General features: G+C 41.2%; 1 protein-coding gene across 1 annotated transcript; it reads left to right on the forward strand.

The window, feature by feature from the left end:
* The first annotated feature begins 653 nt into the window (after positions 1-653).
* On the forward strand, positions 654-25763 carry vstm2l (V-set and transmembrane domain containing 2 like). Its single transcript, XM_007912149.2, has 4 exons — positions 654-927; positions 18225-18394; positions 20750-20800; positions 25160-25763. The coding sequence occupies exons 1-4, from the start codon at positions 852-854 to the stop codon at positions 25529-25531; spliced, it is 669 nt and encodes a 222-aa protein (XP_007910340.1). The 5' UTR covers positions 654-851; the 3' UTR covers positions 25532-25763.
* The last annotated feature ends 1844 nt before the right edge of the window (positions 25764-27607 follow it).

Raw genomic sequence — 27607 nt, forward strand, 5'->3', positions numbered from 1 at the left:
CATGATTGAAGCCCATTGCTTATTTTTAGTGATTACTTATTCTATCACGATAATATTGATCTCTCTCTCCCCTCCGCCCGTTCTGTGAAGCGCTTTGAGACGTCTGGAAGAGATGATAAGGCGCTACATCAAATGCGAGGATTGTTATCCTTTCGCTGGGAGAAGACAAATGGGCCGGAGGGCGATGTGGGGGTGGTGGGGTGGGGGGGGGCGGAGAGAGGGTTTGTTTTTCCCCTTTAACAGTTGACGCCATTCCGCGTAAAACCGAACAGCCGATGGGGTGGGGTAGGGTGGGGTAGGGTGGGGTAGGGGGGGGTGACGCTTTATGCGAGAAAGAAGAAGGAGAAGTTAGATCTTGCGATTTCATTACAAGAGTAAATCAAAAGTCTCTCTCTCCAGTAACTTGAGATTGAGTGGAATTGAATGGATTGCTCTGCGCAGTGATCAGGTTCCTGGACAGACTCAACCCAACCAGTCCCCGCCTCCTCCCTCCTCCTTTCTCCTCCCTCCTTCTCTCCTTCTCTCCATCTCTCCATCTCTCTCTCTCTTCACTGTGCATTGCTGCATAGACTGGGGCTCCAACACATCAGCTCTCACCAGCTATTTGGAACGGATTAGTGTGTGTGTGTGTGTGTGAGAGAGAGTGAGTGTCTGTGTGTGTGTGTGTGTGTGTGTCTGTGTCAGATCTGAGTTGGATTTCTACCAGGAGCCCCTCTATTGATGTGAATTTTTTTTGTGTGTGTGGGTGTGTGGTGGAGGGGGGGTGGGGGTGGTGTGTGTGTGTGTGTGTGTGGGGTGGGGGGGTGGTGTTTGGTGGAAAAGAAAAAATCTCAACAAGCACTGGAGACGAGATGGGGATGTTTGGAGCCATCCTGGGAGCTGTACATTACCTGGGGCTTTACATCCAACTGTGCACTTCCTCAGAAGGTGAGAACCAAGACTTAAGAACATTGTGATAAGAGACCATGGACCACAGCAGCACCTTTAACACCCACCCACCCCTCTCCTCTCTCCCTCTCCCTGAGCATCATCACAGGGATGTATGTGACTGTGTCTGTGACTGTGATTAAACATCTTCTTCTTTTACAGTGATGATAACTAGCTGGAACATGGCTGGTGACTTTGCTTGAGAGCATCTCTGATGCCAGGGAGACTTCACATCCCCCTGAATGTATTTATCTCTGAAGGGATGTTGTGTAACAGGGACAAGGTCGCAGAGCTATTCCTGTGGCTGTTCCCCTTAGGCAGGGATTTAACATGCTCAGTCGTATTCTGGGTTCAAACTTCTTCTCCCATTATTATTTTTGCTTTTTATTGAACAGTTAAGAGGCAACTTTGAGTTAAAACTGCCTGTGTTTCTTTTTTTTTTTGGGTGGGTGGGGGGTAGGAAACACTCCACTCTGATGTTTTTTTTTCTTTTCTAATTGCATCGTGTGTGTGTTTGTGTGTGTGGTGTGTGTTGATGTAATATATTCCTGTATTCCCATGCTGTAATTCCATTCCATTCGTTCCCAAAGGAAATTAACCCCTTTCAGGACTGGAGGACTCAGGCATCCTGAGCAATGCACAAATGATATACTTTTCATTGCAGTTTGTAGAGAATGTGATATGCCTTTATTTCCTTGGAGATTCCTGTGTTTCCCCCTCCCCTTTGAAAAGACAATTCATTCAGCAAGAACAGCGAGACCTTATTGTGTGTCAGGACGGGGGGAAATTGTGCCTTAAAATAACCTTTGCGGATAACTGTGTCAGTTCTGAGCTTTTAGGAGCGTTTTTCTTCAGTAACAATTCGCTTTCTTTTCGATGAGGATTCTGTTCCGCCTGTGTTTTTTCTCAACACCCATACACACATGGACTTGGTGTTCATGAAGCTGTGAAGAAAGGGGTGAAAGTTTGTACCTGAGATGTCCAGGTATTGACACTGTTCCAGCAAACCATCTGTATCCTAGACCTGTAGTCGGAAAGTCTGTAGTTTTCACGTCGAGTCCTATAGAGTGCTAACGCCTGTTAGTTCCATTTTAAATGGATAATAATAATTATAATAAACCTTGCATTTGATATCGCGCCTTATCATGTCATCGAGACGTCTGAAAGTGCTTCACAGAATATACTGTAAAGTGGTTTTGACTGTGGGTTTTGTGGGCAGACATAGTACTAATTTTATTCTTCCATCACCGCTAGCTGAAATTATGAAACATTAAACACCAGAGCTACTAACTAGCAGAGGCTCTACAAACAAGCAGACAGGGAAACATTATAATTCCATCAGATTAACGTAAAAATGCAAAATTTAACAGAATATACCACGAGATATATATACCTTAGGTATGTTTCCTTACGCCACACTCCTCTGTTTACCAGGCAGTAAGTAGTTGTTAGTCGATTGGTAGATTGTTTTCTGGGGGGTAATAAACCCTTCAAAAAAATTGATCACTCAATCCACGGCTGTTTGTGGGACACTGCTGTGCGCAACTGGCTGTGCATTTCGCCCACAAAATATACAGTCAATTTGCTTCACAATATATTCTGTGAAGCGCTTTGAGAAGTTTCAAAGATGTGATAAGGTGCTGTGTCAAATGCAATGATTATTATTTTTCCAGTTGTTCCTGTGGCTGTTTAAAACTTTTAAGTAAAATGTATTAATTTAAATCAGGTGATGCATTTTAAAGGACTGGAGAATTACAAAGTATACTTGACCCTTTGTTATGAAAATGGGTTTAAAATGGTCTTGGCATTTGAAAACTGCCATAAAAACATGTCCATCGCTGGGTTTCTTGATAATGGGAACAAAATGAGCATTGCCTTTTATGAAACTTATAAGTAAGTGCTTCTCTAGGTCGGAGGGCAGTAATAATTCAGTCAACGCTTTTATCAGAGCAAGCCAACTGCAAAACAACATCCTCTGCTGCATAAGAATGTTCTTCCCATCTCTGTGCTTAATGGATACACCTCCTGGAGCTCTTGAACATTGAAAGAAGCGTCAAAACATTTGGTTCCGCAAAAATCATGTGTGGTTTGGGGGGGTTTTACCACAAACAAACCGCTAGAATCCACTTTGCTGCAGAAGTGATAAGCCCTTTACTCGTAACTAAACTCTTCCACAGGATCTTTATTTTATGTTCTATAATATGTATATATATAGACATATGTACCGAATATATTATTTGCAATATGTATTTTACTTAAATTCTGATTTTTTTAAACAAGGCTGCCTTGCCAAAAGAGGGCTTTTTTTAAAAAAAACTAAGGTTATCGGTGAGCCAAGTCTAAATTGTCCTGCTCCATCTCTCGGTGAGCATTTCTTTTTCATAGCTACTCAGATCACAATACAGTACAACTAGTCTGAGGTACTTAGGGAAGATACATCTGTTCTCCGCTGTATACCTGACCAGAGCACTTGATGGAAAGAGAAATCTTCTTTCTATTCCGTTCAATTTCTTCTGTTGCTTTATTTATAATATATATTATAAATAAAGTATATTTAGGGGCAAATATACTTTATTTATAATATATGCCCCCCAAATATACTTGAAACAATGAAAGAATAAGTCAAGTGCCTTTCCTTTGCCAGCACATTGCTCCACAATGTTTAATATTAAAAACAAAATATTCATCTTCATGGTTGAGTGATATTACATTGTACCTTTCAGTTCCGGTGTTTCTTTAATTCATGGCAGGATGAGCTGCTACAGTTTCATGGGAAAGTAAGGATGCCCCCTGCTGATAAAGTGGAAAAAATGTCCAGTGCACCAGTAACAGAAGATGAAGCTAAAAGATGTTGGGGTTAGAAAGTAATCGCTTAAACCCTTTGCATTGATATATTCCGAGAGTTCAGTTTTTCTACGACTGCGACAGAAACACTAACGTACTCTGTCTCCTTCGAAAATCAGCAGCAACTCCTCAGACTCAGTGATTGCAACTCGCTTTCTTTTAAACGCAGGCACTGAAGTACTTTGAAGTCACCGAAAGGGTTACGTTTTGATAAGATGGAATAACTTTCTGATCTTATCAATGAACAAAGTTGAAAATTATTTCAAATTAGTAATTTTATTAGCGGGCTTACAAGCAAACACTGAATGAATAATGGAAAGTTTAATGGAACATACGAAAGCAGTAATGTTCTCCTCTTGCAATAGCTGACATTAAACCAAATTAAGCTACTGTAGCAATAAGGCATATCTTAAAGTGTTTAGAGATGAACACTGAAGTTTGCGCCTTCATTCCTACCCATACCCTCCCTGCCCTCCCCGCCTCCTGATACCAACCCCTATTTCGGAGCCAAATCCCTGACTGTCCAGTGACTTGGGATGTCCTCCCGACGTGAAAGGCGCTTTACAAATGTAATTTGTTATTGTTGTTGACGTGTACAAAGCAGATTTAGAGAGCTCTTGAAATGTTATTTAAATCAAAGACAATAACACGGGCGCCAAAGTATCTTTTAAGAAGAGATTTGTATTGTGGTAAAATTGCATTCCATGTGAAAATGCTTGACAAAATATACCCGAACAAGTGTATTATTGGTTTTATAATATTTTCGTAGAATCATAGAATTGTTATGTATCAATGATTGGCCTTTCATAAAATAATGCTTGCCACAGTAAATGCGAAATGAATGGGGAAGATCTCTTTTGCGCACATAATGAACCCCAAACACCCGAGAGAGTGAAATATCATGTTTTACAGCATTAACTTCAAAGCTTCTAGATAATAACCTGATCAATCTCAAAACTAAAGCACGTCTTTCAAGCTGTCCATAAATTATTAAATGTATGGATCCAAACTCGTGGAGCATACCAATAATAAATGAGACCTCTCTTAAATGATCAAGTGGTAAATTAAAATGTGCATGTTTACAAACTAGACTTCTTAACACTTCTAACACTACCTCAAAGCAGAATTATAGTCATTTGCAGACTTGAGATTGTTGATGCTATTAAGTATTGCAAGAGACAATTAGTGAACCTTCCAATTAAGGAAAATAACTGAACGATTCTATCAACTGGACTAAGGTGTTAAGCGAACTACGTGAATGGCAGCCCCAATCCATTAAGCATTTTGCTTCTCGAAGCTGCCCATAGCGCAATAAATAAACTCGGGGGAAGTTTTAACTGTTTTTTTTTAATGGTGGCTGATGGAATTAACATTGCAACATTTTTTTTTTGCGATAATCGCCACAAAGCTATATAATGCGCGGTTGCAATGTATGCACGGCACAGCAAATTCTGTTTGCCCAGACTTATTGAGTGAAAACAAAGCGCTATTATTGGTTGTGCTGAATTTATAACAGCAAATCTGCATTTTTGTAGCGCCCTTCAGGTGGGGTAACGTTTCAGAGCTTTGTTTTCAGAGCGCTTAACAATGGCGTAGTTCGATGCCCAGGCGGGGAGAAAGGGGAGGTGACCATAGGAGGAGGTTGAGGAGGAAAGTCTTCAGGTGTGATCCGAAGATGGACAAAGAGGGGGCAACACAAAACGATTGAGGCAGGGAATTCCAGAAGGACTTAAAACCTTATAACAGTGGGTGAAATTTAAAAAAAAAGCAGTCAATATGAATGCAATGCAGGCGATAAAGTGCAGCATTAAATTAATACCATCACGTTTTTGTTGCCGACTCTGTCCCATTTATCTATGGATGCTTGACTTGCTGCTTTGCAGGGTTGTCTGTTATTTTATGAGTTGCCTCTCTCAAGCCTTCGAGTGCCAGTCATTTTTATTTGCAAATTGCTGCAATCGATGGAAATCCTGTTTAACCAGACTTCATAGCTCTACTACAAATCATTGAAAAGGAAAATGGAAAAATCATTATTCCATTTTGCTGCCACAGAACCTTTTCATGTCCAGAATGAAATTATAGGGGGCTTTGCCCACTTAATGTGACTACTGTGTCATCCTTGAATTTTTTCTACAGAATGTGCAGCTTGCGAATCGCTGATCGATGGTTCCATAGAGGCTCGCATAAGTGACTGCTGTCTTTGATTGAGATGACATGATTGTAGTGTTTCCATCCCAAGGACACTATCTTTTTTTTTTAAACTTGCAATGACTTTTACTCGAGCTGCTTAAGATAAAAACCTACCATATAATTTCAGTTAATAATTGATTTTGTTAATTTCCCAATTTAATTTGTAAGGGGTTTTTTTTAACAAAAGAAAATTTCTATTCAGTTCTTTTATTCCCGGGATTGGTTATGTTTTAGGTGTTAAAATATAAATCCGCCTTTGCCTATATTATGTATTGTAGCATGATATAGAACTAATGAGTGACCATAGCAGAAATCAATCATGTTGCCAAAATAATGGCTATAAAGAATTTTGTTCTTTAACTGAGAATTTAAACTCAGTGGTAAATTGTGCTTTGAACTTTTATTGAATTGTTACTTTCAGATGGTATTTGATGTGGGTTACAGACTGTGTGCTCTCTGTTTTTCATTGACTTGTACTCAATACGCCTCAGACAGTTGGCAAGTCTCGAGAGACTTCTATCTGTAGGTCGACAGATCGGTTGTGTACATTGTCGCTGTAACAATGAAACAAACCCTTAAACTACTCAAATATCAGGAACATTTTATTGCTGTAACATTACCTGTAAAAACTAAAATAAATACAAAAAGAATTTGCAAAAGAAATGTCAAATAGATGGATTTTAAGCATAATGTGGAACGAAATTTGTGGGGCAAAACCTTAGGAAAAATGTCCTTATTCCACACACCTCAGTTTACCGAACAGGAAGTAGGAACCCGGTTGTTAGTCGATCGGCAGATCCCTTTCCAGGGTAATAATCCCTCCAAAAAAAGAAAACGGTTGCTCAATCCACGATTGATTGTGTGCAATTGGCTGCCACTTTTCATCCACAAAATACAGTCAATCCAGTTTACAATATATTGTGGGAAGTGCTTTGCGACGTCTCAGCGATGCGATAAGGTGCTATATCAAATGCAAGAATTATATTATTATTATTTTGTAGTAACCATTGAATTAAATTTCTCTATTTTTTAAATTGTGAAGCTGAAGTCCATCACGGTAGACAGAGCGAGAGCTGAAAAGCACGTTCAAACACCTTCTCGGAAGGATTAAAGGAGCCTCCGTGCTTGTAATACTCCTCAGTAAAAAAAAAGATGAAAAGTAATTTAAGTTTAAAACGTTAATTAAAAATGAGTGTTGGGAGCGCAGCACTTAACAAGAAATTGAAAACACTGAATATGTTTCATTAATGACTCGGTTATTGCTACTCGTGAGTTATCGATCCTTGCTCACTCAGGAAGCAAATGTTATATTCAGTCAATCCTGTTCTAAATCCTCTCTATATCCAGAGCAGTGCTGTAGAGGGTGAGCTTTTACAAAGTAACTACACATTGCACGTTCTGTGCTGGAGTTTAATTGGAAGAATTAATACATGCAAACTAAAATGAATATAAAATAAAGCAAGACCATCACGTGTGCCATGAAGCTTTAACCATAAGCCATTCAAAGATTGCAACATCACGTTCCCATAATTCCCATAACTGTGCCAGTCTTGGGATCGGAGAATCCCCGTTCATTTCCATAGTTATTGTTACGCAGGATTGGTAAGAGACATGGAAACTCTCAAGGTTTTTGTTTACAATATTGAAGATGCGAATCTTGTGGCGTCCTGTAGCTTAGTGTTTAGAGCACTCGCCTCGCAAGTGAGAGGAACTGGTTTTGATTCCCGATCAGGGTGAAATGTTAGGCAAGTTTCCTTACTCCACACGATTCTGTTTACCTAGCAGTAAGTAGGAACCCGGTTGTTAGTCGATTGGCGGATCGTTTATCCGGGGGTAATAATCCCTTTTAAAATAGTTTAAACAAGAATGATTTGGTCACTCCATCTACAACTGTTTGAGGAACACTACTGTGCGCAATTGGCTTCTACATTTCGCCCACAAAATAGAGTCAATTCAATTGACTCTACAGCCAATTCACTTTACAGTGTATTCTGTGAAGCGCTTTGAGACGTCTCGAAGATGTGATAAGGCGCGACATCAAATTCAAGGATTATTATTATTGCAAAATTCAAAGAAGAAAGTAACTGATTGCTGTTGTGCTCACTTTATGATGTAGATCAGTCACGAGACCAAATTGCTTGAAGTGTGAACAGACCTAGCAAAAATGGAGTGCTTCATTCAATCAGCAACTCTGAAGCGTTCATAGACATTACGTGAAATATGCACTTGTCAAAATGGTTTGAGAGATCTTGCGGTTAAATGGTGAGAAAATTAAAGGTCCATTTTGTACAGTAAGTGGGCTTTTACGACAAAGTGTTTGGTTCGATTTATTTTAATGCTGCATTTCCCAATGCGAAATGGCATACAAAATAATCAAGTTCGTACCCATTACCAGTCTGTGTCTCACATAAACATACATTTTAAATTGGACTTTTCTCTGCAGTAAAACAAAATGGGTTTGGGATCCTGCCATAGCAACATTGTATAAATCAAGGCTAGATACATTTTGGATTATCAATGTAATATTATGGCTTAGTATTTATTGCTAAATGTGTATTTATGGGGGCAAGAGAGAGAGAAAACATTCAATCAACCTGCCCACATCCTTAAATGGCAACTCCATAATTTGCCTTGATTCCCATTATTTCATCCCAAGTTTGGAACCAGATGCCACTGTCAGTCAGTCCAATACATCCTGAAACTGTGAATATAATCTGAGTTTCTCACATACACTTGGAATGCTCTAAAGTAATAATAATCAAATTTTTACATTTGATACTGAGCCTCATCACGTCGTGGAGACACAGTCAATTCACTTTACAGCGTATCCTGTGAAACGCTTTGAGACGCCTCGAAGACGTGATAAGACGCTATATCAGGTGCAAGGATTATTATTATTATTATCTCAAAGTGCTTCACAAGGTTTTACTGTGAGGTGTAGTGACTGTGCATTTGTAGGCAAACACTCTAAAGTAGGCTGGTTTATGAATAGATAGACACCTAAACCCCGACTTGGCAGACTAAGAGGGTGGAGGGAGGGAATTCCAATTACTACAATTCATTCCCTTTCTGATAGGCAAGGTTAACATTCCCACAGTGACGGTCATTTTCACCAGTACAAGCCAAAAAGCTTCATTGTTCATAATAAGTCAACATTATTGACTTGTGTTTGGTGCCGGAAATGTCAAGCAGATGTAGAAATTGCAGACTGCGAGACCAACAAATAAATTAATGCTAGAAACGCATGTTGGAGCAAGCTTTCTGTGGGGTGGGGGGGGGGGGGGGGGCGGGGTGGGGTGGAGAAAGAAGGCAAGGTTACAAAAATCTTTCTGATCTTTCCTTAGACGTTTGGCATTCTGGCGATCAACTTCAGACACTTCGAAAATCTTCTTAGTCCATTGATTCGATTGAGACGTGTTGTTGTTTCGGAAATTGTTTTCTGTCTGACTTCACTACAGCAATCCTTCAGTAATGGCAGTGCGCCCTTCACTTCCACTGGAGCAGTTGTCAGGAGTCAAACATTTTGCATTTTACAGTGAGAAAGAGAAATGAATGGCACAGCGTGGTTGCCAAAACACAAGTGGCATTATAAGGGAATTATATAACCTAGAGCCTTATGTGCATTGTGTGTGTGTGCCTTTATAAGTTCCCTTGAACTACACTGTGTAAACACTTCTCACAAACATACCTGACTTCTGTGCTCTTGGATTAATATCTACTGTGGAGCGTGGTTTGAGCACTTGCCTCGCAAGCGAGAGGACCTGGGTTTGATTCCCAGGCAGGGCGAAATATTAGGCAAGTTTCTTTACTCCACAAGCTTCTGTTTACCCAGCAGAAGTTTGAATCCAGTCAATTGGCTCTCCGGGGGTAATAATCCCACCAATTTTTTTTTTTAATTAATAATTTGGTCACTCAATCCATGGCAGTTTGTCGGACACTGCTGTGAGCAATTGGCTGCCATGTTTCACCCACAAAATATACACTCAGTTCACTTTACAGTATATCCTGTGAATCCGGTGAAATCGTGGGCAAGTTTCCTTACTCCACATGCCTGATAATAATCCCTCAAGAAAAAAAACAATCCACGGCTCTTTGTGGGACACTGTCGTGCGCAATTGGCTGCCGTGTTTTGCCCACAGATTCACAGTCAATTTACTTTACAGCATATTCTGTGAAGCATTTGAGACGTCGAGAAGACGTGAAAAGCGCTATATCAAATGCAAGGATTATTATTCTGTTATTATCAGTCAGCAGCAGAGCTCTTTTGTTGCTTATTGACTTTATCTCGACTTCGAGAGGTTACGGAAATCATTGCACTTGCAGACCATTTCATTTCCATGGTACAAATTATTTCTAGAACAAACCAATCCAATGATGAGTTTATCTAGTTTTTTTTCTTACATCCAGAGATTGAGAGACTGGAGCAAAAAGCAAAGTGTATCACATGATTCCCCCAGGAGAGCTCCACTGTTCAAGGCAGGCTCGCTGTCGGAAATTGCTGTTTAATATTACAACAAGATATCCTGGGAGAGAAGAAAATACACATGCATTTTAGCCTTTAATAAAGCTAGTCTGCTGACAGGGGATCTTTACCAAGTAGATAACAGTAAAAAAGACAGTTGATGTTTTTCCTTCTAAAAGGTATGTCAATTTATTCCTCGCGTCAGCCTTGGCTGTGCTACACTTAAGCACGTAAAAATATGGATTTAGTTTTCGGCAAAGTGCTAGGATGTGCAGTCGTCGAGATGGGGGAAAGTGGAAGTGTGGATGGGGGTGGGAGGGAGGAATCAGTCGTTCACACCTATGACAACTGTAAGCGCAATAACGCGTCAAAAACTTATTGAGAAGATCGGTTCTGTCGGGCAGCTTAACTGTAACATGATGGCTTTTAACGCATTATCAACCTGCTTGTTTCAAAGAGTTGGGTCCCATACCTGCAATGCAAGTATCACTTTGCAACCACAGAAATTTACAGCAAATTTACGGCCTATTGTGTCTGCGCTGGCTCTTTTGTCGGGCGATTATTTCAATTACATTTACATGCCTTCTCCCCACCCGTGCCCCGGCAAATAACTCCAATTTTGATATAATAATCATAATATAATAATAATCATTGCATTTGATATAGTGCCTTATCACATCGTTGAGATGTCTCAAAGCGCTTCACAGGTTATATTGTGAAGTATATTCTGTGGGCAAAACGCAGCAGCCAATTGAGCACAACAGTGTCCCATAAACAGTCGCGGATTGAGTGAGCAAATTTTTTCGGGGAGGTATTATTGCAGCCAGAAAGCGATCTGCCTATCGACTAACAACTGGGTTGTCTCTTCACATATCTCAAAAATAACTTGCTGCTAGATAAACAGAGGCATGTGAAGTAAGGAAACTTGCCTGACTTTTATCTCTGCCTGGGAATTGAACCCGGGTCCTCTCGTTTGCAATATCCGGATACTATATCCATAGTAAGTGACATTTAAATAATAATCCTTCCATCTGCTTTACAAATACATTGATAGCATCTCCCTGTCAATCATTTTGATAGGTTTCAATAACCTAGTGTTGATCTGAATCAACACGTGCATTTTACCTCAATCCCTGGTTTTAACCAGGATCAAGACTCAAATCAAAGATTATTTTTGCATCTACTTCTGTGTGTTTCACTAATTACGATCATTAACAAAATACACAGTCATTACACACTCCACAGCATAACCTGTCCTCCTGACATGAAAGGCACTATATCAAATGTAGAGATTATTATTATTTGCTGTTCTTCCCAGAGTTGCAGCATCTCTCACTTTACTGCTCTACTATGGAGGAGGGAAGGGAGAGGTGGGTTGGGGGGAGAAGTATTTTCAGTCAGATCAGTGGTTAGGATCAGGCTTTAGGATGATGTTCCAAAACATCAGTCACAAAGTGTGCCTCGGGGCACATACGCCATCACATATCACAAAAATAACTGAGCATTCAACATTATAGTGGTAGCAAGTGACACTGGAACAATTCATTTTCAACCAGTGGAAGCTGTTCGTCCATTTGTACTTGATTACATTTCAAATGGTAAAAACAGAAACCTCATCAGATTGTACACTTCGTCAAATTGCAGCTGCCTCTGTGTGGCACACATTGGGATAAGTGCAATTATGTCTTTGGGAGATCGTTGGCCATGATATTGGGAGAAAATCCCTTCTCTTTTCCAATAGAGTGTGGGATCTATAATGTCCACCTTTCTCGGAGGGGACCTCATGGAGGTGTTTTAAATGCAGTGAAAAGGTAAATGCAGAACAATACAGTAGGACACGAGGGCATAGATTTAGAGTTGCAAAGAGTAATTTCAGCACACACACATACCATAAAGTCCAAGGATAAAGAACAACCGGCATAGGTTACCAGGAAGGGCAGTTGAGGCCAGGACACTTAAAAAACAGTTTGATGGTAAGGTGGGTATTCTGGAGGGACAAGGCCAAATTGGCCAAAGGGCCTTCTTCATCCAAATCAAACTTGTAATCTTGTGAATATCCTACGAAACACAGTCATTAACCGCATTAAATCCTGTGAAACGCTTTGAGACATCCGTCCGATGTGAAAGACGCTATTTCAAATGTAAGGGTTAAAATGTTCCTATTATTGCCATTTGTAACTGTATAAAATGCTTTTTTTTCCCCCCTCCTGAAATCATTTTGACTCCTTTTTCCTTCTACTGGGAATGGGTGCGGTTCAACCAAAATGTTGACTCCCTGAAGCATTAAAGAGATAGAACCGGAGAGCAGGTGAGAGACACCTGCAATCTCGCCAAGATCCCCTTGCATCCCGGTCAGGATTTGGGGGAAATTCAGTGGGCTGCACATTGCCTTCAAGTGTGGTAGTCTTTAGTGATTGCTTGTCACTGGTGTACTGCTGAAGTGTAATTGCTTTGGACCGTGGCTGTTTCTGTTGTCTTGACTGTTCACCAGCTGGAGTAACTGACAAGTTTATCACAATCCCTAAGTCACACTGCTCCCTTAATCCCTGCTCTGACTGACAGACATGCGAGTTAGGTCCACATCACGTACTGTAGATTAGTTTGATTGCAGAATTGACTGGTTTGAGGGCTTAGCTTCAAGTTTGTTTCAGCCGCTGTGTCATGCTGAATGGCAGCTTGACGCTGCATTTCATTTCTGCGTTTTAGGAAGCTTATTTTGCAGACTGCGGCCCCTTCCCTCTGCAAATCCAAGGTTATTTTTTTTATTGTCTCGACGCGTCGAAGTGGAATGACTCCTTGCAATTTCACTTCAGGATCTAGGACTTTTCCCCGAGCCTCCAGTGAAAGGTAGCTGCCAAATTAGCAGCAATCCCTATTTGCACTTAATTGCATTCCTGAGAATTTGGACCTAATCCATTTAATGGCAGCCAGCGAGCAGACTGTCAGACCGACCGATCGCGCTGGTTATACATTTCAAGTACCTTTAAATATGTTCGCTCGTCAACACTGTAGTGCCCCATCGTAATAATATTATTTAATATAATCCTTACATTTGATGTGCCTGGTATCAGCCAGATATCTAGCTGAGACTGGACAGGGATATCAAAATCTTTTTCCCTGTTCTCCATCGTTAAGCTGCTGGATGTGGATAGAGTAGCTCCCAGCAGCGTCGGGAGGATGCAGCCTGTATGTTGAATATCAGTTTTGCGCATATAGTCTCTTGCCTGTGGGTGGATGTCAGTCATCACAGGCAATGGGTTTTCCCCACCTCCTACACCCAATGGACATTATAATCCCAGAGTCAGATACAACCTGGTTAAATGCAAAGCAAAACACATGCCACCGAGCCCCCAACACTGTACCTCAGTGCCTACATGAGAAGGGCAACCAACTTGCCTTCCTGTGTCTCATTCCAACCTACCTGTAGCCTCTCTTGTGTACAGGTGGCAGTTTAGTTTTTGTGACTGGATCAGCATCAAATAAGATTATTACAACAAAATCATCATCTTGGCAGTTGATGCAGCGCTTTAACAAACCGTCAGAACGTTTCAAGTGCTTCACAGGATTTTACTGTGTATTTTGCAGCCAGTTTGCACGCAGCAATGTCCCCCAAATCAACCATGAGAGTGAATGACCTCTTTTATCTGGAGCATTGTTGACCAGGAGAAACTGCCTTCTCTTTTTAGAGTTTAGCCATGAGATCTTTAACATCCACCCGAACAAGAGGACGTGACTTGGGTTTAGTGTGTCGCGCTGCACTCAAATGTCAACTATGAACTCAAAGTCCCAACAGGGGGGGAAGCTTGAACCCACAACCTTCTGACTCGGAGGCGAGAGTCAGGCTGAGATTGGATTGATCAAAATTATGTCAGATAAGACCCTGTGATTTTCCCTCACAATCTACTGACGCCCACAGTGGAAGTTCACTTGGGAAGAACGTGCCACTCGGGAAGTTTGCTGGTAACTTTGTCATGGTGAGTCACCGCCTTTTTACCGGTGAGTATTCCTCTTATGATGTTATCAGGCTCGGAGATAAAGAGGCAGCTAAAGCTAGTCACAAAACTATCTACTTGAGATGGCAGATATCAGAAATTATAAACATGATAAGATGTCACCAAGATAAGTGCGGTGCATCGCATTGGAGCTCAAACTAGTCCGTTCCGTGTTGCGACATGAGGTGCGCAGAATTATTTACAGGCGACGTGAAGTATAGTCAAATCGTCCTTCTTTTAATGAAATAAATATAGAATGTGGGAGCAGTGAGAGAAGTAACCAACCCTGGAAACAATCCATTTGTCAGAAATCTTTGTGCATCGACTGTGACCAAACACTGCTCGCTATCGTACGTGTTCCTGGATTGGAACTAATCTTGTGCTTTAATGTTGAAGTCCTGCTGTAACAGAGTCCTGTAGTGTATTGGCTACAGCACTCCGCCTCGCAATTCCCTACTCCCCGCCTGACCTGCGTTGTTGCAAATGACATTGCATTTCTTTGGACACCAGAGTTGGAGGAACCTTTGCTGCACTTAATTCTTCAGGACTTTTCTTACCAGTGAGTTTCGCCCACAAAATATTCAGTCAATTCACTTTACAGTACATGGTGTGAAGCTCTTTGAGACGTCTTGAAGATGTGATAGGGTCTCTCCTCTTAATGACCAGAAGGTGACAGTCACTATCTCATAACATGAATAACCCTGTCAAAGTTGCTGAAAGTAACAGAGCGCTGTGTGTTTTTATGGGAGAAATTCTACCTGGGTCTAGATTCCCTCTGTTTTATGTAGAGTTTTAGAGCGTCCAGAATTCGACAAAAACTTAGACGCAGCTTTAATACTGAAGCCGTTTTTCTGTAAGTTCTTTTAAGAAAATTGGCTTTAAAGTTAAGGCAGAATTCAACGCTTTGCCACACTGAGGATGGTCTGAAACGCCACATAGATAGAGTAAATCTCGACTCGGGTAGATATTTTCTTCTATTTCTTTATTTCAATCATTATTACGCAGTCCTGCCACTGGAGGGAACCTTTTCCTTCATTTTACAATATTTTATGTGCTGCATTTCACTTGCTGCCCCTGGAAAACATCAGTCGTTCACGTCACACTTTGTGCCCAAATACACAGTCACCACACTTCACAGTTATTCCTTTGAAATGCTTTGAGACACCTCGGTGACTTGATGAGGTGCTATGTCAAATGCAAAGGTTATTATTATTATGATGATTATTACGGTCGTGGTTGTCTGGGAAATGAGCTGCCAATTTGCACACAGCAACGTCCCACACACAGTCACAACATTTCAACCTTATAAGCCCTACATCAAATGTAAGGATTACTGTTGTCATTCTCCAAACTGCAAAGAGGGGAGTTTGGATGTATTTGGATTGTCTCTTAGTAAAGTTTAGAAGCAAACGTGAAGGTTTCTTGCAAAAAGTTTCTTTCTTTGAGTATATTTTGTGCTCATCAAGCCGAGAAAGATGCGATATTTCACTCTTATTTCAGGCTTTCAAAACTCTCCCTTGATTTACTGTCAACTAGTGACTGGTGGGACTCAAACCTGTTTCTAGGTCCAGCAAATTCATCTCAAGAACTGGGAGAATAATTCAATAGTTGCTGATGAGTTGGCCGTTTTCATTGAAGTTTTATTTCCTCTGTTACTATTTGAACTGTCAACCGGCAACATAGTAAAATTGGTCTTAAGAGGAGTTTGCTTTTAATTCACTTAATTTTCGAGTGCAGTAACCTGATTATAATTTGCAAAACAATATCAACCACAATATTCTCTGGTATGTTCCTAGCCTGCAGTACATGCTCATCTCCTGCGTTTACTAATGTGGGTGCTTTGTGTTTAGATTAATTTTTCCAGGATAAAGAGCATAAGAATTGCTCGCCGAAAGAAGACCAAGGTCCATCCAGTTCGTCTTCCACCATCCTGACATGTCACACGACTACCAAACTATATACTGTAGTCCACGATATTATTTTCTAACAGAAATCTATCTAATTCTTGAAAGGATCGACAATTTCTGTTTCCACCGTCTCCCTAGGGAGCCTGTTCCATTCTTAAACCTTTGGTTTATCAGTATTATAATCTTTCGGCACGTAAGTGTCTTGCAAATATAATCAACGATGCTGCGTGAGAGATCCTTACAGCCGATGTGTTTGTGAAGGGCTGAACATGAGAATGTAACGATGCAGTTGAGCGGTGTCTGCTATAAACGGGGCGGGTAATAATAATTTGCATTTAAAAGTGGCTTCCGCATAAAGAAAATGAATGTCACAAAGCAATGTTAGAAACTAGAATTAATTAGAAACGAAAGTGAATGTTTTATGGGCAGGTAATCTGCAGCAGCAAAGTCCCCTCGACAACAATGAGGTGAGCAGCTGAATATTTTGAATGGGGCAGGAGGGTGAGTGGAGGCGGGTGGATTTGAATGAGGCGAGTGAATATTGACCAGAAGAAAGTCTCCACTTTTCTTTTTAATTACGGACGCAAGACTGTCCCTTTATATTGGTGGTTCACTCCTCCAGGAAGCCATGCATCCCAAGCCCAATTTCCTACCATTGATAGAGTTTCATCCGCAAAATATATAGTCAATACATTTTACAGTATACTCTGTGGATATTTGAGACGTCTCGAAGACGTGATAAGGCACTGTACCAAATGCAACGAGTATTATTTTATAATTTGTATTATATACAAAGTCGGCAGGATGTCCCCAGAAACCGTTTTAAGTTGAAAACTAATAAAAGAATTAGAGGAAAAGAGACACAGGTTTATTTTCCTGTTGAATGTGCCGAAAACTGCTGTGGTGTTAGTATTTGGCTCACGTAATCCTTGTTTCATATGAATTCTCGTTAAATGCATCTTTTAGGCTGGTGCATAGAATGCCGTGGAAAATCAGCTGCACTTAATAGATAATGAGTTTACTGAAAGCTTTCTTACATAATGCCAAAGTATGTTCCCTTAATGGAAGCTCAGTGCAACTGCTGAATTAGCTGGAGGTCAAATAATCAACACTGGGGTTTCAAAGCAATCTTTCCTTTAATGGGTTTGTAGGCCTTTCTTGCTGTTGTGATTTTTTTAATCAAGTTTGCATTTTGGAGAGCCCCTCTGCAGGGTAACTGTGTTATCCTGTTTTTTTCCAATGCTAATGGGTTTTCTGCAAAGCTTTAAGCTTGGTGTGTGGATTGAATAAAGTGTCACTTTCTGAGCAGTGCTGCCATTCAGCTGTTCTGCTTTTTTTTCTGCTGGGTTTGATGATCGCTAATTTCGAATATTCAAATGATCATGTTAATTTTATGGGGTCGGCAGCGCAAAGCGCTGGAGATCGAGTCAGCAGGTCTTGGAAGAACCAGCCGACGACTGATTTGGAGACTCTTAAGCAAGGCGATGGGTTTCCATGTGTCTCCGAAAAAATAGGTCCAAGTCACAGAGGATACTGATCAAACCCCGCGTGTTTCTAGCAATCTGAGCAGACTGAACTCAACTCAATCTCGATTCAACCTAAGATGACTCTAACCCATCACATTCAAAACTAGGTTCAAACCACTGAATTGTAGGAGTAGCCATCTTACAGTCCAGGTAACTCCAACTACACAAAGATTATTAAATAGATAGTTATGTTCTAGTATCTTTGACCGTGCCTTCGGTCAGCACCCTACCAGCCCCCGCACTCTGTGCGGTTGATGCTTATTATCTGAGGATAAAGTGTGGTTTTAGAGTAGATGAAGTCGCTTTTACATTGCAGACATGTCAACTGGTTGAAGCCCAGAGCTGTTACTCAGGCGTTTGCTTTTGCTTTTTGCAGCACTCTTCACTGAGGTTCCTCATGATATCATGGCCAGAGCTGGGCAGGATGTGGAGATGGCCTGTGCTTTCAGGGGTAGCAGCTCACCATCCTACTCGCTGGAGATTCAGTGGTGGTACATCCGAAACACCAGGGACTGGACCGACAAGGAGTCATGGAGCTCCAACCAGGTAACCACCGCTCACAGACTGGTAGTTAAACAATCCCTTACAATCCAGCTCGCAATTCAATGAGGGCATTTAGCTGTCACTCACTGCCTTCCTTGTGATTATCAGACAAACAGTGAATCGCACGACCCAGGCACAAAAAGTCTGGAAATACAATGATCCTTGCATTTGATATAAGGTCTTTTCATGCCATCAAGCCGTCTCAAAGCACTTTGCAGGATTTTATTGTGAAAAGAGGAGCGACTGTGTCCTTGTAGGTGAATGCGGCAGCCAATTTGCCCACAGCAACGTCCCACAAACAGCCACGAAGTGAGTGACTATTTTTTCCTATTTGGGGAATTGTCAGTGGTTGGAGCACTCGCCTTGCAAGCGAGACACCTGGGTTCAATTCCTGGCAGGGCAAAACCTTGGGCAAGTTTCCTTACTCCACACAGAGCCTAATAATAATCCCTCCAAAACAAAACAATAATAAATTGGTCATTTTCAATCCACGACTGTTTGTGGGACAATGCTGTGCGCAATTGGCTGCCGCGTTTCGCCCACAAATATACGGTCAATTCACTTTACATTCTATTCTGTGAAGCGCTTTGAGACGTCGAGAAGACATGAAAAGCGCTATATCAAATGCAAGGATTATTATATTATTTTGTCAAACCGAGGCCCTGTCTGTGCTATTTGGGGAACGTTAAAGATCCCACAGCTATTGAGAAAGAGAATAGGGTTTCTCCAACAGTCCCCCAGATAAAATCAGTCAATCACTTCACGGCTGTTTGTAGGAGATTGCTGTAAGCAAGCCGCCTGCCTGCAAAATACACTTGATAGTAAATCTAGTGAAGTGCTTTGAGGCGTCCTCCCGAACATGACAGTCACTATATCAACATGGAAGGATTATCATTTACCAACGTCAATTATTAGGGGAAGGATTTGCAGGTTTAAAGAAAGCACCGATCGAGGGATTGAGTATAAATGCTCACAGGACAACCTGCTGTAATCTTGTAATAATAGGAACGTTATCTGTGAAATGCAACTGGTCTGGCTGAACGCTGTGAGACTGATATCCAGGAGATTTTCATTTGATTTGCCTTGAGAAATGGGGCTGGCTCGCGCTGTTTTCTCTTCTTGAAAATGATTTACTTATGCTTCACCATTTCCCTCAGGGGATGCAGTAAAGTGGAGTAAGTGATTCGTTGAGATAATCGGGCCGCAAATGGTCTTTTCTCTTTCCAAACATTTTAACGTGAACATAGGAACAGGATTAGGCCATTCAGCCCCTCGAGCCTGTTCCGCCATTCTAATTAGATTATGGCTGATCTGCAGCTCAATTCTGTCAAGTCAAACATTGGGAAAATGTTCTGGCAGACCGAGGCACTGTCTAAGCAAACACAACGGATTTGACTGAACTTGGTGCAAAGTAATGTACACAAGGCTCCGTTCAATGGGAAGTCCAAGTCTAAAAAAGGATGAAAGGTTGGAGCTGAGAAATGTTTCCGATCGACCTGCTTGGGTTTCACTGTAATTTATTATTGCAGTGTAATCAATGTGTCGACCGGCTGTTAAGATATTTTCATTTGATTTGGCTTGAGAGATGGGGCTGACGTGCTCCGTTTTCTCTTCTTTGAAAAAGATTTACTGAAGGTTTTGGAGGTTAAGGGCCAGTTTGATCCTGTGGTCTTTGTACGCTGTGATTATAGACCAGGGCTTGATGCTGCCTGAATGTTAGTCAGTGTAGCTGCTGAAACCGCTCTGAGGAGGTGTATCAGTTCAGCCAAGCTCCAGCATCAGGGACTTATTGCTGGAGAAGGGATCGTGCTACTCAGCTAAAGGAAATGTACATGTCAGGCTTCCTCATCAAGGCTGCTGTTAGATCTTATCTCTGACAATACTCTGAAGCCGCTGTGCCTTGATGGCTCAAATCATCATGATTATCATGTAACCGTCTGCTCTGACCTGAGCTGTGCAGTTTTGGGGGATGCAGTGACATAGCTGAACTGCATTAACGCATCCTGTCAACCTCTCGATGTGTTGACATGCTGCATTAACCAACATGTAACGTGCAGGGGGAAAGCAAAACCACGTGCAACTTTATAATTGAGGGTGAAAAACGTATTGTTTCATCCATAGCCCAATGCATTTTTCACTGCATTGTAATTGTGCCAAATGAAATTGGAGCTCAGGGAATCTTTTTGTGTGGTGCCTGATAAGAGCAGATAAGACAAACCCTCTGTTCTTTTTATATTAAAAAAATCAAACAATTATAAAGTGTCCACCACTGTCCCCACTCCCCACGCCCTCTCTCTCTCCCTCTGTGTTCTGATATTTTTTCCCTATCATTTGTTTCTTTTTCTCCTCTCTTCACAGATAAAACCCTTCAACCACGAGGAGACCCGAAAGGATGCAACCAAAATAAGCGTGAGTTGAGATAACTTTCTGTTCGTATTTGTTGTCAACCTTGGTTAACAACGCCAGCCTGGAAAATGGTCAAAATCCCGATTGAGAAGTTTAGCAATGGCATCTGCAGGGAATTATTTTATGCCGCATCTCACAGGAGGAAAGGTTGATGACAACAACTTGCATTCGTAGCACGCCCTCCATGCAGGCTGGTGTCTCGGAGCACCACACAGCGGCAGAGTTAGCTGCCGAGCAGAAGAGATGAGGGAGGGAGAGGTGGAAGGGGTAGATTTACAAGTGGGATTCAAAGATGGATCAACATAATGTATAATCCTTGGATTTGATATAGCACCTTATCATACTGTCGAAACGTCTCAAATTTGTTGAGCAACAGATTCTAGACTGGAATGCTTATCCTATACCGTGCCGTTGCCTTTGAACAAGACTGCCTTTCATTTCATTTACCTGGGGCGAAAAAATAAACCATGTCAGTGCCGTGACAGAAGATGGTGACCAAAGAACAACTGGAAGCGTCACTTTTACTGCCCACGAAACACACAGTCTTTAGAGCATATTTCGCGAAGCGCTTTGAGACGCCTCAACGGCGCGATAAATGCAAGGATTATTATTATTATCATCATTATCATTCAAGTTTGACTCTTCTTTCAAACCATTCAAGTGAGAAAGTGCCAACTAAAGTAAAATAAGTCTCTGTTTGGACACATTTCAAACACTCGCACTGACTTTACAGGTTGGGTTGGTCTGCAATGTTGGGACAGTTTATGTGGGGTTTCTGCCATCTCGTGGCCTTCCTGTGCATTGCAGCCACACCACAAATTTTCAGGGCTGTTATAATAATAATAATAATAATAATAACCCTTGCATTTGATATAGCGCTTTTCACGTCGGGAGGACGTCCCAAAGCGCTTCACAGAACACACTGTAAAGTGAATTGACTGTATATTTGTGGGCGAACGCGGCAGCCAATTGCGCACAGCAATGTCCCACAAACAGTCGTGGATTGAAAATGACCAATTTATTATTGTTTTTGGTTTTGGAGGGATTATTATTAGGTGTGTGGAGTAAGGAAACTTGCCCAAGGGTTCGCCCTCTGCCTGGAATTGAACTCAGATCTCTCGCTTAGAAAGCGAGTGCTCTAACCACTGAGCTACAGGACTCCGATTATTGCACATCCATTACTGTTACTTTCATAGTAGAAAATATATATTTTTACATATGTGATAATGACTAGTTAGCTCTACAATATACTCATTAAACAATGCATATCTCACAAAAGATTATCTGAATTATCTGAATAAAGATTATCTGAATATCTGAATAACCTGTTCAAAGGATAACCCAACAGATGCTGTGCATTGACCAGTATAAGATTTGTCAGGGCCAGACTGGCTGGATGGGAAATCAGGACACTTCCCGTGAATGCTTCCCGAGTGTCCCTGTGATTAGCTCCAAATACGTGGAGCCTTGCTTCGCCCACAAAACATGCGGTCAAAATTCACTCTACAGCGTGAATCGCTTTGGGACGACTTGAAGACGTGATAAGGTCCTATATCAAATGCAAGGATTATTATTATTATTATTATTATTGTTCAGAAATTCCCTTTAAGCTCCAACAAAGTTTATGAATGTGCGGATGTTTTATGCTGGATGTTTTATGTTTTATGCCCCATTTTACCTGGCAATCCCAAGCCCTTTTGGGGAACCAATTCACCACTACCTGCTAACAGGTGGTCAACACTTTTTGCAAAGCAATGTAGCAGTGCCTTAACAACAAATTGAGAAGATTGTTGCAGGTTTCACTTCCAAACAGAGACTCATAACCGCTCACAGAATTACGACATTAACATTGTGACAACAACAACAACAACAAAATTACATTTGTATAGCGCCTTTCACGTCGGAAGGACGTCCCAAAGCGCTGGACGTGCAGAGATCACTGAGTCAGGGATTCTTCTCGTTCGGCTCCTGTTAAGCCTGTAAAACCCTAAGGCGGCTGGACAAGCAGTGGGAAGCATGTCAGCAATAATACTCAGTACCAATCATTGTGTGCAGTTATTCCATTAGATATCCAACAAGCAACTTTCCAAGGGAGAGGGAGTTTGCTTTGATTAAAAAAAAACACTAATATTGAAGCATGAATTATCCAAACTATTTCCTCAATGGATGGGGCTACTGCTAGTTGCTTCTTCTATGCACCTTGTGGACCTACTCTTGGCCAAAGGTTGTTTCCTTGCATTAAGAGCTATTTGAAGTATTAATAAAACAGCCAATTAAATACAGGGTACAGTGCATTTCCTGAACAAAGCTGTTATGAACTCGTGTTGGCAAACACAAGAAGCGAAATGTACTAATGGTAGCAGCAATATTAACTTTGCTGTATTAATTAATCAGTGTTAAGGATGCAATTCTGATGCCTCTGCTTGTTGTATGCTTGTCTTCATTATTTAGCCAACTGTTGTTGAGTACAGTTATTATCCTCATCTGAGATGCTACCCACTTGATGAGCGCTATATAAATGCAAGTTTGATGTTGTTTCTCTAATGTGTAGGGACTTTATTTCTTTCTTATGTTCAATGTAATGCACATGACTAAAAATGGGGAATTAAATCACTGAAACGAGTGTCAAGACGACGGAAACGTCAGTAAGAAAGTTTCCAATATGTAAATTAATTCCGGAACTATTGGAAAAGGACAGGGAGTTTCTCCCAGTGTTCTGCCAACAGTGCCCCAAATAAGATTTGCTTCATGGCTGTTTGTGGGACATTGCTATGTGCGTGTTTGCCTACAAATATAGTCACGCCATTTTCATAATAATAATCCTTGCATGTGATATAGCTCTTTTCACGTCTTCGAGACGTCTCAAAGCGCTTCACAGAATATACTGTAAAGCAAATTGATTGTATATTTGTGGGCGAAACGCAGCAGCGTGTACCACAAACAGTCGTGGATTGAAGTGATGGATTTATTATTGTTTTTTTCTTGAGGGATTATTATCAGGTGTGTGGAGTGAGGAAAATTGCCCAAGGTTTTGCCCTGCCGGGAATTGAACCCAGGTTTCTCGCTTGCGAGGCGAGTGCTCTAACCACTGAGTAAATTCCTTTGAAGCGTTTTGAGCTGTCTCGACAATACAATGAGGTACTATTTCAAATGCAAGGATTGTCACTTATGTGCCTCGAGATTGTGTGCAGAGAGTTGGCAAACAGAATTGTCTCTCGGCAGGACAATTGTAGTTATGGGGAATTGGAACAACTAAAAACGTACTGATGGTTTTTCATGAATTTTTAACCATTTTATTACATACATAACACTTAGGAAACTTAATAACCATTAAGTGAAAATCAATTTCAGGTAATGGGCCATCTTACAAGTATTAACAGAGCTCTTCCCTCTCTATCACACTCTACTCTTCCTCCACCAATATAATACACTGCAGGTCGGCAGTTGATTTTAAAGAAACAGTCAGCGTGAGTCTAGATGTTTTACTGTCAAAAGGTCCTATTGTGCATTGCCAAATCCTCCGGTCACTTCACAGCATTTACCACATTGAGAACTTAGATTTAATATATTTTCTAGCACAGGCTAAATGCAGGTAATCCATTTTAATTGGTTTATCTAGGAAGCTAATGAGTTTGGGGTAAACTCACATCGATCTGTTACTCGGCTCATTATATTTTGATTTCATCTGAACTGCGGGGCCTGCACCAGGTTCAATCTTTAATAGAACTGTGTGGACGCGGAGAATGTTCTTGTGTGTAACTACGGAAGAGCAAATTGGATGGTCCTTTGGAGTGAGCTTGGAAGCTGATGACTGAGTCTAAAATGCGGTAAATTCCATCAGGATGTTTAAGTGAGGAACCTGGACCTACAACACTCTTTGACTTGTGGGAACTCATGACACTATTTGAAAAGAGAAAGGAGTTTGTCCTGGCCAACAATCTCCTAAATAAAATTGGTCACTCATTCCATGGCAGTTTGTGAGACACTGATGTGCGCAACTGGCTCTGCCACATTTGCCTACAAATATGCAGTCACTCCACTTTACACTATGTCCTGTGAAACGCTTTGGGACGTCTCATTGACTTGATGAGGCGCTGTATCGAATGCAAGGATTATTAGTAGCAGTGTTGTTTTTATTAGTAGTAACATTAACTCACTCTCCATTATGATCCACTTTTGGAGCAGAGCTGGAATAAATCAGCTGCATTTGGTGCTAAAAGGCGATTATTTTGATTAGAGATAAAAACACATTCAGGAAATAATTCACGAAAGTTCATGTTATCGAGCCAATTGTCTTCAGTGTGTTTCATTGTATTTTTCAACACCCCTTTATCAAGCCGGACTTCTTTTCCATCCCTCTAGGCCGTGAAGGTGGTTGGTAGCAACATCTCGCACAATCTGCGGCTATCCAGCATTAAAACTGTGGACGAGGGCACGTACGAATGCCGAGTGACTGATTACAGTGAAGGTAAAGCCAGGCATCATAAGGTCAAAGCCTATCTACAGGTCAAGCGAGAGCCGAGTCAGGAGATGAAACAGCACGGAGTCTCTGGACACATGCAAGACACCAAGGTCCCTGCAAACATCAGAGGCGATCACACAAATCACATTGCCAGGTCCAATTCCATTCCCAACAGCCCTCACACTGTCCAAGCTATCAAGGAGCGAGCACTGGATAGTGACTGTGAAGAGAGGGATCTGTCCCCTCACGCTGAACGTATTCATTGTGCGTAATAGAGTGAGCTGTCATTAGAGATGCTAGTCTTTGTATATTATATGGGAGTGCATGCCAGACTTCTGTATGGGAGTATTTGGGCAAAAACAGTGTCTGAAACTACAGCTTAAGGGTGGGGGGAAAAAACAGCTGCGTATCAGCTGAAATATTTTTCCTTATTTGATATGTAGTGATTATGGTAAGTAAAGACTGATTTTGTTACATCTAAATAGAAATTTATTATCTGTCCAGTCTCCTGAATAAAAAATATCTACTCAGCAACCCAGATACACAAGTAAAGCATCTCCAATTACCTTTTTACTCTGTGCTTATTGTAAAGGTATGAAATGTTTAGAGATGATGTGGAAGACATGATGGTGAAATATCTTTATTTTTAAGAACAACAATCCACTCCTGATCTTCATACAATATGGAACAGACATCCACATGCTTGCCCTCCATCAATTAGATGTCCCAACCCATTTCACACAGTCACTCACGTCCACCTCATCTCAGCTGAACCTTTCTCACCCTTCGTTATCTAACAGGACAACGCGTTGCTCTTTTAACTAGCTTTTTCTCTAGCTAACAAGCATCTTACCCAGAAGCTCAACCCATCTTTATTTAACAAATCTGATCTAAACATATGTTCACCTTATCATGGGTCAAATAATGCAATCTGACTTGATTTAAACTCAACCCCATCTCCACTCAACAATACAGCTCTACCTCACCTCATAAACCCATCTTCATCTAAAACTCCTGATCCCAAACTAACCTCATCTCAGTTAACAAACTAACAACAACTCCATTATCACCTTAAACATTCAAAAAGCATAATTCTATCTCCATTTCAGTAATAAGCTACTTTCTACACCAACCTCACTTCACAAGCCTAATTTATCCCAAGTGCCAGTCTCTTTTCACCTAATACTGTCGTTCTGTTTTAAACTTAACCATGTCTTGCTTACGAATCGTAAACTATCATTGTGCTACTTCTATTCCATTTTACCTCATCACCGTGGTGTTACTCTCACCGAAAACCTCCTGCTCCACCACACGTAATACTCCTATTCCGTTTGGTTTTGCAACCCCACATTTGCCTTAACTGGTAACCATTTCTTACCTAATAAGCTAATTGCAACCTGCCACGCTGAACAAGCCCAAAACCAAACTTATGCTCATCTGCAACAGCATAACTAATAACCAGGGCCGATAGAAAATTGTGGACAAATTTGATGAATTTTGCAGGGACTATTGAGGGACATTTGTCTCATCCCAAACTACATTTCTTTCACTTTATCGATAAAACCTAAACATGAAGAAGTAACACGTGTAAGGTTATTCCAAAAAAAAATGTTTTTCTTTAAAGCTGGGTGGTCCATTTGGGGGTGGGGCTGGGGGAAGAAACACCAGCGCAGGCCCGAAGATCCGCTAAAAAACAGTATTGCTCACCAAGCTCGTCAGCGTCCTGACTGCATTCAAACAGACACAGAGACACATGCATAAAGGAGACACAGACACACTCACACAGAGACAAACACACACACAGAGGAGAAAGAGACGCACAGACCATCTCAACAGTGGGGCCTCGCGAGTGGAGCCCTCATTAGCGTCGAATAAACAATCGAGAGACCCAGGTGCCAGAAACATCATTTTTTAGCGGTTTACAGTGCTGTTCCACAGAAAAATTGCAACCGCACTTTTCCATTGGCCCAACTAATAACTCAACCACAACTCACACACTTTGACCTCATCTAATTTCAATAACCCTGAGTTTATAGAAGCCCACATACCACCCCCGCCAACTATCTTAATACAGTAAACTCCCCCCAACCTCCCTCAGTGTCTCCCATCACCACTTCATTTAATACTTCAATTTCACGGTAAAGTCTACCCCAACATAACCCACAATTCCTATTTGTTCGTTGTGGGTGGAGATGTGTCCACTTGTACCTATGTCATCGCCATCAGGAGTGGACGAATTGGCGATCTTGAGTGTTTGTGAATAATGGATCATCTTTGTAAATGGCCCCAAAAAAGGGCCACATCTCCAACAAAGGCTGTCTCATCTGGATTGTGTGATCAGATGTGAA

The sequence above is a fragment of the Callorhinchus milii genome, unplaced genomic scaffold (genome assembly GCF_018977255.1).
Source record: "Callorhinchus milii isolate IMCB2004 unplaced genomic scaffold, IMCB_Cmil_1.0 Scaffold18, whole genome shotgun sequence".
Lineage (NCBI taxonomy): Eukaryota > Metazoa > Chordata > Chondrichthyes > Chimaeriformes > Callorhinchidae > Callorhinchus > Callorhinchus milii.

Coding starts and splice junctions, on each gene's coding strand:
- vstm2l (XM_007912149.2), top strand. CDS start 852: ATGGGGATGTTTGGAGCCATCCTGGGAGCTGTACATTACCTGGGGCTT. Junction 928..18,224: donor ACTGTGCACTTCCTCAGAAG/GTGAGAACCAAG, acceptor TGCTTTTTGCAG/CACTCTTCACTGAGGTTCCT. Junction 20,801..25,159: donor AGGATGCAACCAAAATAAGC/GTGAGTTGAGAT, acceptor CCATCCCTCTAG/GCCGTGAAGGTGGTTGGTAG.